General features: G+C 37.4%; 1 protein-coding gene across 6 annotated transcripts in view; it reads left to right on the top strand.

Annotated features, from left to right (window-relative positions):
- FRYL (FRY like transcription coactivator) overlaps window positions 1–12,419 on the top strand; it is a 127,335-nt gene that overhangs the window by 88,032 nt on the left and 26,884 nt on the right. For all 6 annotated transcript variants that reach the window (XM_063310416.1, XM_063310413.1, XM_063310414.1 and 3 more), the window contains 7 exons: window positions 908–1,029; window positions 1,229–1,419; window positions 2,463–2,557; window positions 5,018–5,625; window positions 7,200–7,297; window positions 9,906–10,076; window positions 10,988–11,128. In XM_063310416.1, the coding sequence (XP_063166486.1) occupies window positions 908–1,029; window positions 1,229–1,419; window positions 2,463–2,557; window positions 5,018–5,625; window positions 7,200–7,297; window positions 9,906–10,076; window positions 10,988–11,128 (1,426 nt within the window). The remainder of the gene's footprint in view (window positions 1–907; window positions 1,030–1,228; window positions 1,420–2,462; window positions 2,558–5,017; window positions 5,626–7,199; window positions 7,298–9,905; window positions 10,077–10,987; window positions 11,129–12,419) is intronic.

The raw sequence follows: 12,419 nt of genomic DNA, 5'->3' as shown, positions 1-12,419 counted from the left end.
TTAGGGTTAGGGTTCTTTGAATCCTGTGGTTAAATTTCATGGCAGAGTTAGCTTTCAGGTGAGTTCTTAAAGTTAGTGGTAGTCTTCTCTTTATGTTAGATGGGGTTTTCTTCAAGAGTAACTTTAGGGCTTTTTGGGGTGGGTGGGTGTAATGTGATGTTAAGAGTTAGGTTTCCTTGAATCCTGTGGTTAAATTTAATGGCAGCTTTTCTGTGAATTTTTATAGTTAGTGGTGGCCTCCGTATTCTCTTATGAGGGGTAGCACCTAACTTAGTAAATTTTAGGGGTAAACATTTCTATTGGAATTAATAGTGAAGTTAGGATTAGGAGTCCTTGAATTCTTGAGCTAGATTTAATTGCAGGGTTAGTAATTATTGTGTTCCTCAAACTTTTAACACTGAATGCTGATTAGCTGGCTGGCTGTCTCATGATTCCTAGGACTTGAAAGTGAATTTTATTAGAAGCAACTAAATTAGTCATAATCTTCTTTTATAGGTATCTCATAGGGCAATAGTTAGCAAGTCTACATTGCTATGTTTCCTCTTTGAATTTCTGAAGGTTTTCTAGAATTCTGCTCCCATTTTTGATTCATTAGTGTCAAGTAATGCTTAGAAAATAATGTAGCAATATAAGTTTTACCAAAGAACCTTAAGTATCTACAGCTATTGTATGTTTATAAAAGCAACTATGTTTTATATCTGAAAAGATATAACTCTTGTTAAAAAAAAAAAACCCTGATCAAATAATCAAGGAATCAAAGTGGAAGCCTGCAGTGCAGATAATGAATTATTTTTGACAAATGAGTTTCTAGTTTGATTTTTTTTTACTACTACTACTACTATTATTATTATTATTATTATTATTATTATTACTATTATTATTATTATTATTATTTTACTGTCTGTAGAAAACGAGGACCACTTTGGAATCATGAAGATGTTTCAGCAAAGAATTCAACCATAAAGAGTGCAGAGCTGTTAACTGTATTTCTAAAGCGTGTTGTTTCTGTATTCAAACAGTCAAGTTCAGGTATGTTTTGAAATTTTTCAATTTGTTATGATCAGTACATGTTGTGAATTTAGCAGTTTTATGAAGGAACATGTTTCACTTAGATTTGCTCTTCCAAAATAAAAATAAATCTCCAAAGTGTTCTGATAAGTTTTACTAAAATACGTGTGTAGTTTCATAATTAATTTTAAGTATTATTAATGTTTAATGTATCTTGCAGTTGGATTTCAACTTGAGCAGCATCTCAGTGAAGTTGCTCTGCAGACTGCACTTTCATGCTCTTCTCGACACTATGCTGGAAGATCTTTTCAGATTTTCAGAGCACTCAAACAACCTCTTTCAGCAGACACACTTTCTGATATTCTGTCCAGGCTTGTAGAAACTGTTGGAGATGCAGGAGAAGAAGCTCAGGTATTCCATTTTTTAAAAAAAATTACATGTAATAATTCCTGAATTTTTATCTTGTTTTGAATGTATATTATTAGTGTGCTAAATGAAGATTTATGCCTGGAGAATATTATTTATACCAATTATAGAGCATAGTATCAGAGGAAATCTTTTCCAACTTTTAGAAGTGATAGCTTGCTAGTCTTTTGTAATCAAAACTAGATTCTTACAGTAGAGCTAGGCAACCTGTGATCCTAAAACATCAGACCAACACAAGCCTTCATTTTCTGCCTCTTAGAGCCTCTTCTAACCATGACTGGTAAAAACCAGTAGCATAATTTTCTGCCATTTTGAGATGGGAATGCATGAAAATTGTAGTGTGACCCCTAACATAGGCATATGACAATTAAAAAGCACTCCTCCCAGTATTGTACCCCACCCACATGTACAGAATTACTTCACCCACTCTGTAATTCCCCCACCCAAATGTTAAAAAGAAGTTCTTGGTCATGCTGGAAGTGATCAATTTATTTTCACATAAAATTTTGTGGACCATGTCTGCCTCATTAGATGGATAGAATAAGATCTGTAAGAATGCTTTTATAAGTGCATACAGTTGTAGGAAGATGGGGGAAAGGGATGGGTGTTAAGCAGGATTACTATGAGGGTGTGATGGATTTCGGGCCAGAGGAAGGAGGGAGCACATTCCAAGGAGATAAGCGTTCTCACAGCCTTGACCGGCAGACAAAGAGAGTTAGAGTAGCTCCGCCTTAGAGTTCCTGGGATATTTACCTTTAGGTTAATTAGGATAGGTTTAGTCTGGCAAGATTCTGTTTTATGGTAAGAACAATAAAGAACTAGAGTTGAAATACTGGGTCAGCGTGGTTCTTTGCTTGATCCCTTGACAGAGGGTCAGGAATCATTGCCTACCCATTCTGTGTAGAGTTGAACTATGTATATTGCAAGTTGTATTTTAGCAACAAAACATTAATATGTTTACTTACGTTTTAATACCTGTAATTGTTTTTGGTTAATCAATTGCCTGTGTACTGATTTGTTGTCTATAGGGTTTTGTCATAGAATTACTTCTTACATTGGAGTCAGCTGTTGATACGTTGGCAGACACCGTGAAGCATTATGATCTTCTCACTGCACTTTCCCAGTAAGATTTTATGATAGTTTGCTATAGTATGCATCTAAAATTATTTTTGCAGTATTTGGGCTAGACTTTCTTTCAAATCATTGGGAATATACTGGTTGAGAGAGAAGCTAAAAATATGCATCTATTTGAAGTAGGGTGATTAGATGCTAGGGTCTGCAGTGGGGCCCACAGGAGTGGCAGGATGACAACAGCAGTGCCACAGTGACTCAAGCCATGTCCCTTTTGTACATACATTGTGATGTTGGAATGGAGCTTATTCTGCAGTGCTGCCTTTGTTGTTACCATGAAAGCAGCAAGCTCCTGCAGACCCTGCTGAAAATAGGACTGGTCTGATTTTAATAAGTATGCAGCATGGGGAATTTCAATAGTTTAGTTGCTTGTCATCAACATGCCATTTTTAAACCACTGAAGAATTCCTGTTCCTTTTTTCACTGTGCTATTCTACTTGGAAGTTCAAAAATGAAAATAATTTTTGACCAAAGCATTTATGAATTTTAGGAAGCAAATTTATCTGCTTTGTACAGTTCCCTACTATACGTTCTTCCTCATGCTAGCCAAAATATTCTGAAGTAAGCAAAAACGTACTCAGACCCACCTAATAAATACAATTAATAACTTTTGAATGCTAAAAAATTATTTGCAATCCTATACATACCTATTCAGTATAAGGTAAAGGTTTCCCTTGACATTAAGTCCAGTCGTGTCCGACCTGTCATGTGGATTCGAACCGCCAACCTTCCATTCGGGAAGCTCAGCAGCTCAGCGGTTTAACCCTCAGCACCACCGTGTCCCACTGGTACCTATTCAGTAGTAAGCCCTTTTATTTTTAATAATACTTATTCATTATCAAGTAATGTGACCTGACCACAACAGGCCAAAAAAACAGGACAACAAAACACTGCTAATTGAGTAGCTTGAGCTGTGGAGACAAACGCATTTCTAATAAGCTACATCCTGTACTGGACAATGACATTGCACTTTCTGAAGCAATTGGTGGTAAGCCATACTTGCATACAGACAATCACACAACCTGATGCTGGTTCTCACAAGCAACAAGCAGCCACAGGATAACAGTGCCAGTGTGGGAACCAGACCCTGCAACAAATCCAGTTGTCTACTTTGCCCCTCCCTTTACACCAATAGCACCATAATGGGCCCGAACAACTTCACACAGAAGGCTAAAAGTGTCTTTACATGCTGTTCCTCTAATGTGATATAATATGCCGTATCTGCCAGCAGTGCCTATCTGGATTCTATGTAGGACAAACAGGTGAGATTTTGCACAAAAAACTTAAGGAACACAAATTTGACATCAGGACTCAAAGACAAAGTAATATCAGAGCATTTCAGCCTTCCAGGACTCTTCATTACAGATCCCAAAATAATAGTTTTGGAACAAAGAGAGTTTTCCAGGACAGTTGAACAGGAGATAGCTGAGCATGCATGCATCAATAGGTTTCAGACTATTTCAGGAAGTCTCAACAAATACATTGGGTTTATAATACATAATTGTTAATTGATAAGGTACTTGTAATCTGTCCCCTATGAAATCTTAACTGCCCTGTATTCCCCTCCCTTTTCTACCCCTGCCCTATGCATTTAAATCCTACATCTGTTAAGCCACTTCATATACATGATGATGTGAGCTGCAGTTCACAAAAGTGAATATCTTCGAATAAATGTGTTACAGTAAGTCATTAAAAATGCTACCAAACTCTTCTGGTTTTGGACTACCATAGATTAATATTGCTCTCCTACAATGACACATTTTGAGGCAGTCTCTTTTTCAAGGAGATGAGAATGCATGCTTGAGAAAACCTTACAACTCATTTGTACAACAGATATAAGCAATGTGTACTGGTCAGTAAAAGGAAAGTTTGGAGCAGTTGTTATGTGGTTTTGGATGTGGATGTGGTTTTGTCCTATTGTTCAGGGTTCTTAATCTAACCTTATACCTTTGGAACTCCTGTCTCTGAGAGTGGTAGCTGGCTCACTATATTTTAACCAATGCTGCTGTATCAATTTTCTAGTCTATTTGTAAGTGGCCTTAGATGGTCATGGTTATAAAATGGAGGATATAAATATTGAAAATATATCCTCTCATAAGCCATGAAAAACACTCCCTGAAGGTCAGTGAGCATGATGCATCATAATGTGATATAATACCATGAAGTCTAAGGAAGAAAATTACGACAGTTCCCCCTTCCCTTGAAGCACATGGAGAAAGGTACTTTCTTTTTCATTCCATAGTTGGACCTAATGCTATTTACATTTTCAGGTTCACGCTCTAAAATGTCATAGGTTGCCCAATTATTATCAATGTGTAAAGTACCTGATTAAATAAGAAGTTATTTCTCAGTATTTGAAACTGAGGGATGCTCTCAAAGTATAACTGCTTTCCTTAATGATCTTGGGGTGAGGAACATGACTTTTACGTGCTGTATTCTCTTTTCATTTTAGTGCTTCCTATTGTGATCCATTACTGGGGAACAAATATGCAGCAAACAGAAAAAGCACCGGTCAGATAAACCTAAGCACAAGCCGCATTAGCTGTGGCAACTTTGCAGGCTATTACAGTAACCTTAGAAGCAATTCTTTGCGACTGAGTTTGATAGGTGAAAGGAAGATTGACCGACGGAGGAGCAACACGCTGGATATAATGGATGGAAGGATAAATCACTCCAACAGCTTAGCAAGGACTAGAAGCCTTTCCTCCCTGAAAGAGGGAGGAATGCACGATGTGCAGCCTACTACTGATCCTGTGAATCTGATGGCCACCATATTCTGGATTGCAGCCTCTTTGCTAGAATCAGATTATGAATATGAATACCTCTTGGCTCTCAGGCTCCTCAATAAACTTCTTGTTCATTTGCCTCTGGATAAACCTGAGAGTAGGGAGAAGATTGAGCAGATGCAGAGTAAATTAAAATGGAACAACTTTCCAGGCCTTCAGCAGTTATTCCTGAAGGGGTTTACCTCTGTATCCACACAAGAAATGACAGTTCACTTACTTAGCAAACTCATTACAGTTTCCAAGCATACATTGGTGGATCCATCCCAGTTAGCAGGTAAATTTTTAAAATGTTTTTGTACCTATACTGTCCAGAATTGTGAATTAATGTAGGGGTTCTTTTATGTGTTTGTTTATAATATTTATATTCTATCTTTCTTATTCAAGGCTGCTTCCAACAATTAATATTACAAGTTATAAAGCATAAAAATGCTACCATAAAAATTAAGGCAAAATTAAAATTAGTGTCATTAAAATCAAAATTCAGCTGACAGTTAAAAACTTGATGAAAGAAATGGGTTTTCACAACATTCATTTCCTGGGAAAGTGGGAATCATTCACACCTATTCGGGGAATACATTCTGTTTCCTGGGGGCCTGACAGAAATGTTATTAGATATGTGAGGTTCTGAAAGGGGAACCCTAAAAATGGTCTCTCCTTCAGATAGTGTCTAAACCGTTTAGGGCTCTAAAGGCCAATGCCAGCACCTTAAATTGTACCTAGTAGTGCCAGTGCAAAGCTTTCAGTATAGGCATCCTAGGATCTCTACCGTATTCTGAACTACAGTTTTGCTGCTGCATTTTGCACCAGCTGTAATTTTTGGACACTTTTCAAGAGCAGTCTTGAATAAAATGCATCAAGCAGTAGTCAAGACAGGATATGGATGAGGTATGGATAATTGTTGATAAGTCTGTCCAGCTTACGAAGGATTGCAATTAGTGTAGTAACCATAATTGTATAAGGGGTTTTCTCGCTGTAGCAGTCATTTGCAAACCTCACAATAACGGGGGCTCAAGGAGCACTCCCAAACTGGCACTCTGTTCTTTCTGGGGATGTGCATCCTCATCTAAAACAGACTTTGCCTCAATCCCTGCATGCAACTTTCTCCTTACCAATAGCATGTCCCTCATGTTTGGATTTCATTTGTGGGTTTTTTCCCCTCATCCATTAATTAAGTGTAGGAAACATTCAGGGGCAATGATTCTTTCCTTGGAATTACATGTTAAGAGATAATAGAATGGGTATTATCAGCTTACCATGGTCCAAATGGTCTGGCCCAGCAATTTCACATTAATCAACATAGGAGACCAGATAAGAACCCTATGGGACACTATAGATCAATAGCCTTGGTGTCAGAACAGTAGTCCCCCAATACCATTTTCTGGGTGCTTGTCGACAGGAGTTACCAAAACAGTGACCCCACTGCAAGTTTTGAGAGATGATGATAAATATATGGGTATACACATCTGTCAAAACAATAAATCAATTGAAGCTTTTTTGTCCTTGATGAACTAAGTCTAGATTGAAAAAGAAGAGAGATTTTGGAAGAGGTACAGAATACATACCAGGCATTGTAAAACTGTCATAGTGTATTGCAAGGATAGACAACCTGGTGCCCTGATAATTTGTACTACTGGCCACATTGTTAGGACTTGTGCAAATTACAATCCAGTGCAACTGGAGGCAGCCAGATTGCCCATCCCCAATACAACAGGTTTCTTAGACATTTTTATTGTTGTTGATATTAAAGTGTTTATGGATAGTACAGCATGAAATTAGTTGTCTAGAAAGGATAGAAATTAGTTTTTCTAAATTCTGCAGATAAATTCAGCTTCATCTTTTTCTGTGCAGGATTTCCTCTTAACATATTATGTTTATTGCCTCATTTAATTCAACATTTTGATAATCCAAGTCAGTTCTGCAAAGAAACAGCTGACAGAATAGCAAAGGTAGGTAGTAAATGGAAATAATTCCAAACTTTTAGTTTTCATGGTGAAGGCAGTAACAAAAATGTGATTTGACCAAATGTGGTGTCAGTGCATTCACACACGTGGGTTTGGGCCTGTACAGACCTTTGTTTGAGAGAGTTCTGCAGCTTATCTTTTTTCCAAAACCCAGTCCCTTAATATCTTTCCCTAGCTTTTGTTCCCTCAATTCCCTTTTGGCTGCCTTAAGAGTCACATTATCCAGTTTGCCTTTGGTATAAGCTTTGTTTTTCCTTTTTTAGTCATACTTTTCTCCATCTGACATTCTTCTCCTTTATGTTTTAATATTCCTCAGTATTTCACCAACAGAGCCTTTTCCCTCATAGCTGTTCTTTTGTGGACATTGTAGTCGAGGAAGTAAACTTTCACAAAAAGACAGCAACTCAGAAAGCCTCTTCTGTCTTTAAGAGAGGCTCTGAGTTCATATGTATCCACAGTACCTTAGTTTACACCATAGACTCCGAGAAATGGGTTGTTTCACTCACAGTGTTCTCTTTAGGTCTATTATCACTTTAGGTTAGTGATAAGTAGGTCAGGCACTGCTAATGCGAAGAATTTTTTTGATAGAAAAAATGCCAGTCCTAGATGTGTTGCTATTTCAGACAGTTGAAATCTAGGCCCAGGCCATGGCCCAATCTTGCTCATCTCTGGTTTTTTATTTAGGATCAAAACTATTAGTCCCAGCTTAACTGTGGTACTTCAAATTACTATGTTGCTGGGAGAAATAGCTCTTATATCCAACATATTACATCTGAGTGTTCTATCAAGCGAGCAGGAAGAGGAGATTCAGATTTACTGTGGAAGATGGACATGCAGTAGCAGCGTGCCTGAGGCCACCCTTCCATTCACTCTGTTGGAAACCAGAAGCCAGCCGTTTAAGAAAGGGCTCAGCTGTAGTAGAGGGGGATGGCACTGAGGAAAAGGAAACCAAAACCTGAAGTTCTGGAGTTACTGGGAAGATCAGAAGGGTGATGATACAGAGTGGCAAAGGAAGAAGTGTGGCATTTGAGGTTGGGTAGAGCAACAGTAACAACAATGGTAACAGGGTGATAGCTGGAAGAACAAAGGACAGTGACAGCAACAGTTTAAGGTTGGGCAGTGACAACCAGTTAAGCTGAGAATACATCAACCCAAGCCCCACTAAGGAAAGCCCAGAGTGCCGGCATCCAGGAGGGCTTTACCAAGGCACAAAGCTGGCTATTCTACATTGAAGCTTGGGCATTGCATAAAGAAGATCCAGGACACTGGCACTGACACTGGTGGGCTGCATCTGTGGTACTTTGAGTAGGCCCAGAGCACCAGCAGGAGTGATGGGGGACCCAGGGTGTGGTCTAGTAAGTAAATAAGCTTATTGTTGTAACCACAGGCCACAACAAAGGAATGCAATAAAATACAATAAAATAACAATAACAATAAAACAATAAAATAGTGAAATTATTTTATAAGGGTGTGGTCTCTGCATCTGACACTAAGCAACAGCCCAGAAAAACAGTATTGCCAGATTCTTGTTGATTTTACTCCAGAGCAATCCCAAACACCAGCTTCCAACCCAAAGTCTAAATGCTGCAATGCCACACAAGCTGGGCACACAAGTGAATATGGACCAGGGATGAGCAAGAATAGTATAGGAGTAGTGAGCATACCAGAAATCATAGGAAAGATAGAGTATGGTAAAGATAAAGCTAGAATAATACTAAGGTAAGGTTAAAATTAAAACTACAATAGTTTTAGTAGAGATAGTTTTAATAAGGTACAAGGCACATAAGGGTGTAGGCTTCAGCAGTAACTTAGACAAGAAACACACTAAGTTTATCATAGAAACTTTCTAAGAGTAAAAAGGAATATATTTACTTACCCAGAAGAGGCTAGCATCTCAGTTGTATGTCAATATTTTGCAATAAAAGACCCCTGGTTCACAAGAATGACATCACCTCCTCTCTAGATCTGTCACAATCTACAGATCAGACCTATGAACCCTCTCTTGCTGCAACCACCAAATTACAGATCAGTAATCTCTCATTCTCCAGTATATTGGGAGCTTATTTAGATCCAGAAGACTAAGTATTTTATATACAGTATAACTCTAATGGCATTGAACAAATTACATCTTTTTAAGCTTGATAATTTTAACATTTATATTTTTTTAAAGTCAAATATCTAGATAAAGGCCATTCTCTTGTATTCTGTTGCAGCTGTGTGCATTATCTAAAGATGATAGGATGGATCCAATTTATCTATTTAGAGTAAACGTATTGTAGTCACTGAGATTTAAGTTAGTCAATCTGCTCTATCTAAAACTGGATTCACATGTTATTTGCTAAAGCATGAAGTTTACCCAACCAATTTACTAACCAATTAGCTGGGTTCATACATAACCTAGAACCAAACATACATAAACCATACATAAACTATAACCAAACAAAGCACATTATTCCTTAATGGGATTTTGAACTCAGACAAAACCTATAGTAATAATGGTTGTTAAAAGCTATAATAAAATCAGGGCTCTTTTAAAATCAAATGTTTAAATAAATATTCCAGTAACTAATATCTTGGCTTTTTCTTTTCATAGGTTTGCACAGAAGAGAAATCCCCAACTCTTGCTAATTTGGCTCATATGATGTGTTTATACAGTACACACAGTTACTCCAGAGATTGCTCTAATTGGATTAATGTAGTGTGCAGATATTTGCATGACTCATTCTCAGAAACAACTTTTAATCTTATAACATACCTTGCAGAGGTAATAATTCTTTGTACACTTAAGTATCTCTTTCAGGTAAAGGAGACTATTCTCCATTTGAAGTTGCACATTTTGCCTTCTTATATTTCAGTGTTACCAAATGGATTGGAGTAAGAGATTTTCTTTGTACAAGAGGCAGGTCTCTACTTCCAACTCTGTCCATGTTGTTGGCTGAAATAATACTCCTGTTCTCTTTTCTTTCTCCTTTATTGATTTGGAAGAAGAGAGGGCCTGTGCTTTCAAAACTATATGCAGAATATTGAAATGATGTGTCTTCATATTTATGACTACCTTGGAGAAAGTCAGTTTAGTTAAAGTATTGGGTTAGGATTAGGTTCAAATTATACTCAGCTAAGAAAGCTCAGAGGATGAATTTGGGCTAGTCGTCGTCTCTTAGCCTAACCTCTCCCAGGTTTTTGGCCTAAAACTGGCTGAGGGGTTACTATGCATCCAATTAATAGCAACCATCATCACCTTCTCTTCCCTTGGAAATATCCTTTACTTTTAGCATTTTCCTATTAAAAACTCAAGATAATTGAACAGATTGGAAAACTGAGTAGCATTTAGTATTTGTTATCTGCTTATATTTAAGACCTTTTCAACCGTAGCAACCACTTTATGAGATAGGTTGGGCTGCAAGTGTGTCTGGCCCAAGTCACCAGCAAGTTTCTGTGGCTGAGGGTGGACTTGAACCTGGATCTCCCCAGTCCTAGTTCAACACCTTAACCACTATATTACAGTGGCTCTTAAACTTCCAAATCTATACTTCTAATGTTATGCATCAAATAATACTTATTTTATTGAATGTGAGGGCAGTCCTATTAAAGACATAGGTTATTTAATAGCTTAACTACTTTGCATTTAATGTCATCTGATACTTTAGATAATCCATTTTACACATCTGTTTTTAGCTGTTAGAAAAAGGGATCTCCAGCATGCAGCAGTCTTTACTGCAAATCATTTATAGTCTTTTGAGCCACGTTGACCTGTCAGCAGCACCAGTGAAGCAGTTCAATTTGGAGATCATAAAGGTCATTGGTAAATATGTTCAGGTGAGTAATTTAAAGGGTCACATTTGAAAATGTCTAATTATCTTTCCATTGAGAGGAATGGATTTTATGTTCCTCTAGATCAGGGTGCACAGCTGTCAGGTTTTGTCTAGCACATATTAGTCTAGGCCAGTGTTTTTCAAACTTGACAACTTTAAGATGTGTGAACTTCAACTGCCAGAATTCCCCAGCCAACACACATCTTAAAGTGCCAAGTTTGAAAAACATTGGCCTAGGCCTTATGTCCAGTGTTGGTGATATGAGGAGTCAAAGTGAGCCTGATTTGGGACTGTATGGGAATTTCTAAGGGGTGAAACGGACACCTTAATTCCTGCAAGACTTACGGCACTTGTTGCTCCTTGAAAATTCCCCTTGAAGCACAAAAAAGGCCACATTTTTACCTTCATAGTCTTTGGGGTACCCAAGAGGGATGCTGGAAAATGGCATGTGGTCTTCAGCCCCCCCCCCTTTTTTTTTTGCACCCCTGAGCTAATAGCGATAGGGCACTTTTTGTAATATTTTTATAAATAGTATAAAGTTCAGTTTTATTTAATTATTGCATATATTTTATTCAATCTATATGGTTCCACAACATTTCGTGTCTAGCTCCATCACATATTTCTACACCATGTATTTTCAGATGTAGCTGTTCAAATAGTATTGAAGATGCATAGATGCAACATTTTAGTTGGAAGATAATCAATTGACATTCATTACACAGTTCTCAAAAGAGAATGACTCATAAATACAATTCTGCATGAAGCTTGCACAATATAGCATGTTTGAATTATTTTCTGCTTTCTACCTCTCCCCAATAGATACAGCTACTAGAATTCTTTAGCAGCAGAATCTGCACATAGACAGATAGTGCCCCAGTAATCTGCTTATTTTATTCCTAATCTGTGACAATTAGGAATAAGGTTTCCAAGATAGTTCATTGAAAGTATAATCCCTGAAAGTATAATCCCCGGCAGGTATTTAGGCTTGTTAATGGATGCCTTTTCAGAAGATCAGGAGTATATGCTGACAATTTTTTGTCTATTTTTAGTACTGATCATTGAACAATAGTACAGAAAATGGCTTAAGCTTAATTATCTAAAAAATTCTTAATGACCCATCTTTATATGATATTACATAAATTTGCACAAGTGATTGCACCTGTTAGAAGATACAAAATTTAGCAAAGCAGATTCAAGTTTTTAATTGCCTGCTGTTCGTTTTGTTCACCTCCAAGCTTTTATATTAAAGTTTTGGGGTTTTGCTTCTTAATCAGTACTTGCTTCTTAGTCAATAC

This window comes from Candoia aspera, chromosome 8 (genome assembly GCF_035149785.1).
Source record: "Candoia aspera isolate rCanAsp1 chromosome 8, rCanAsp1.hap2, whole genome shotgun sequence".
Classification (NCBI taxonomy): Eukaryota; Metazoa; Chordata; class Lepidosauria; order Squamata; family Boidae; genus Candoia; species Candoia aspera.
This window is presented reverse-complemented; position numbering and strand designations above follow the sequence as displayed.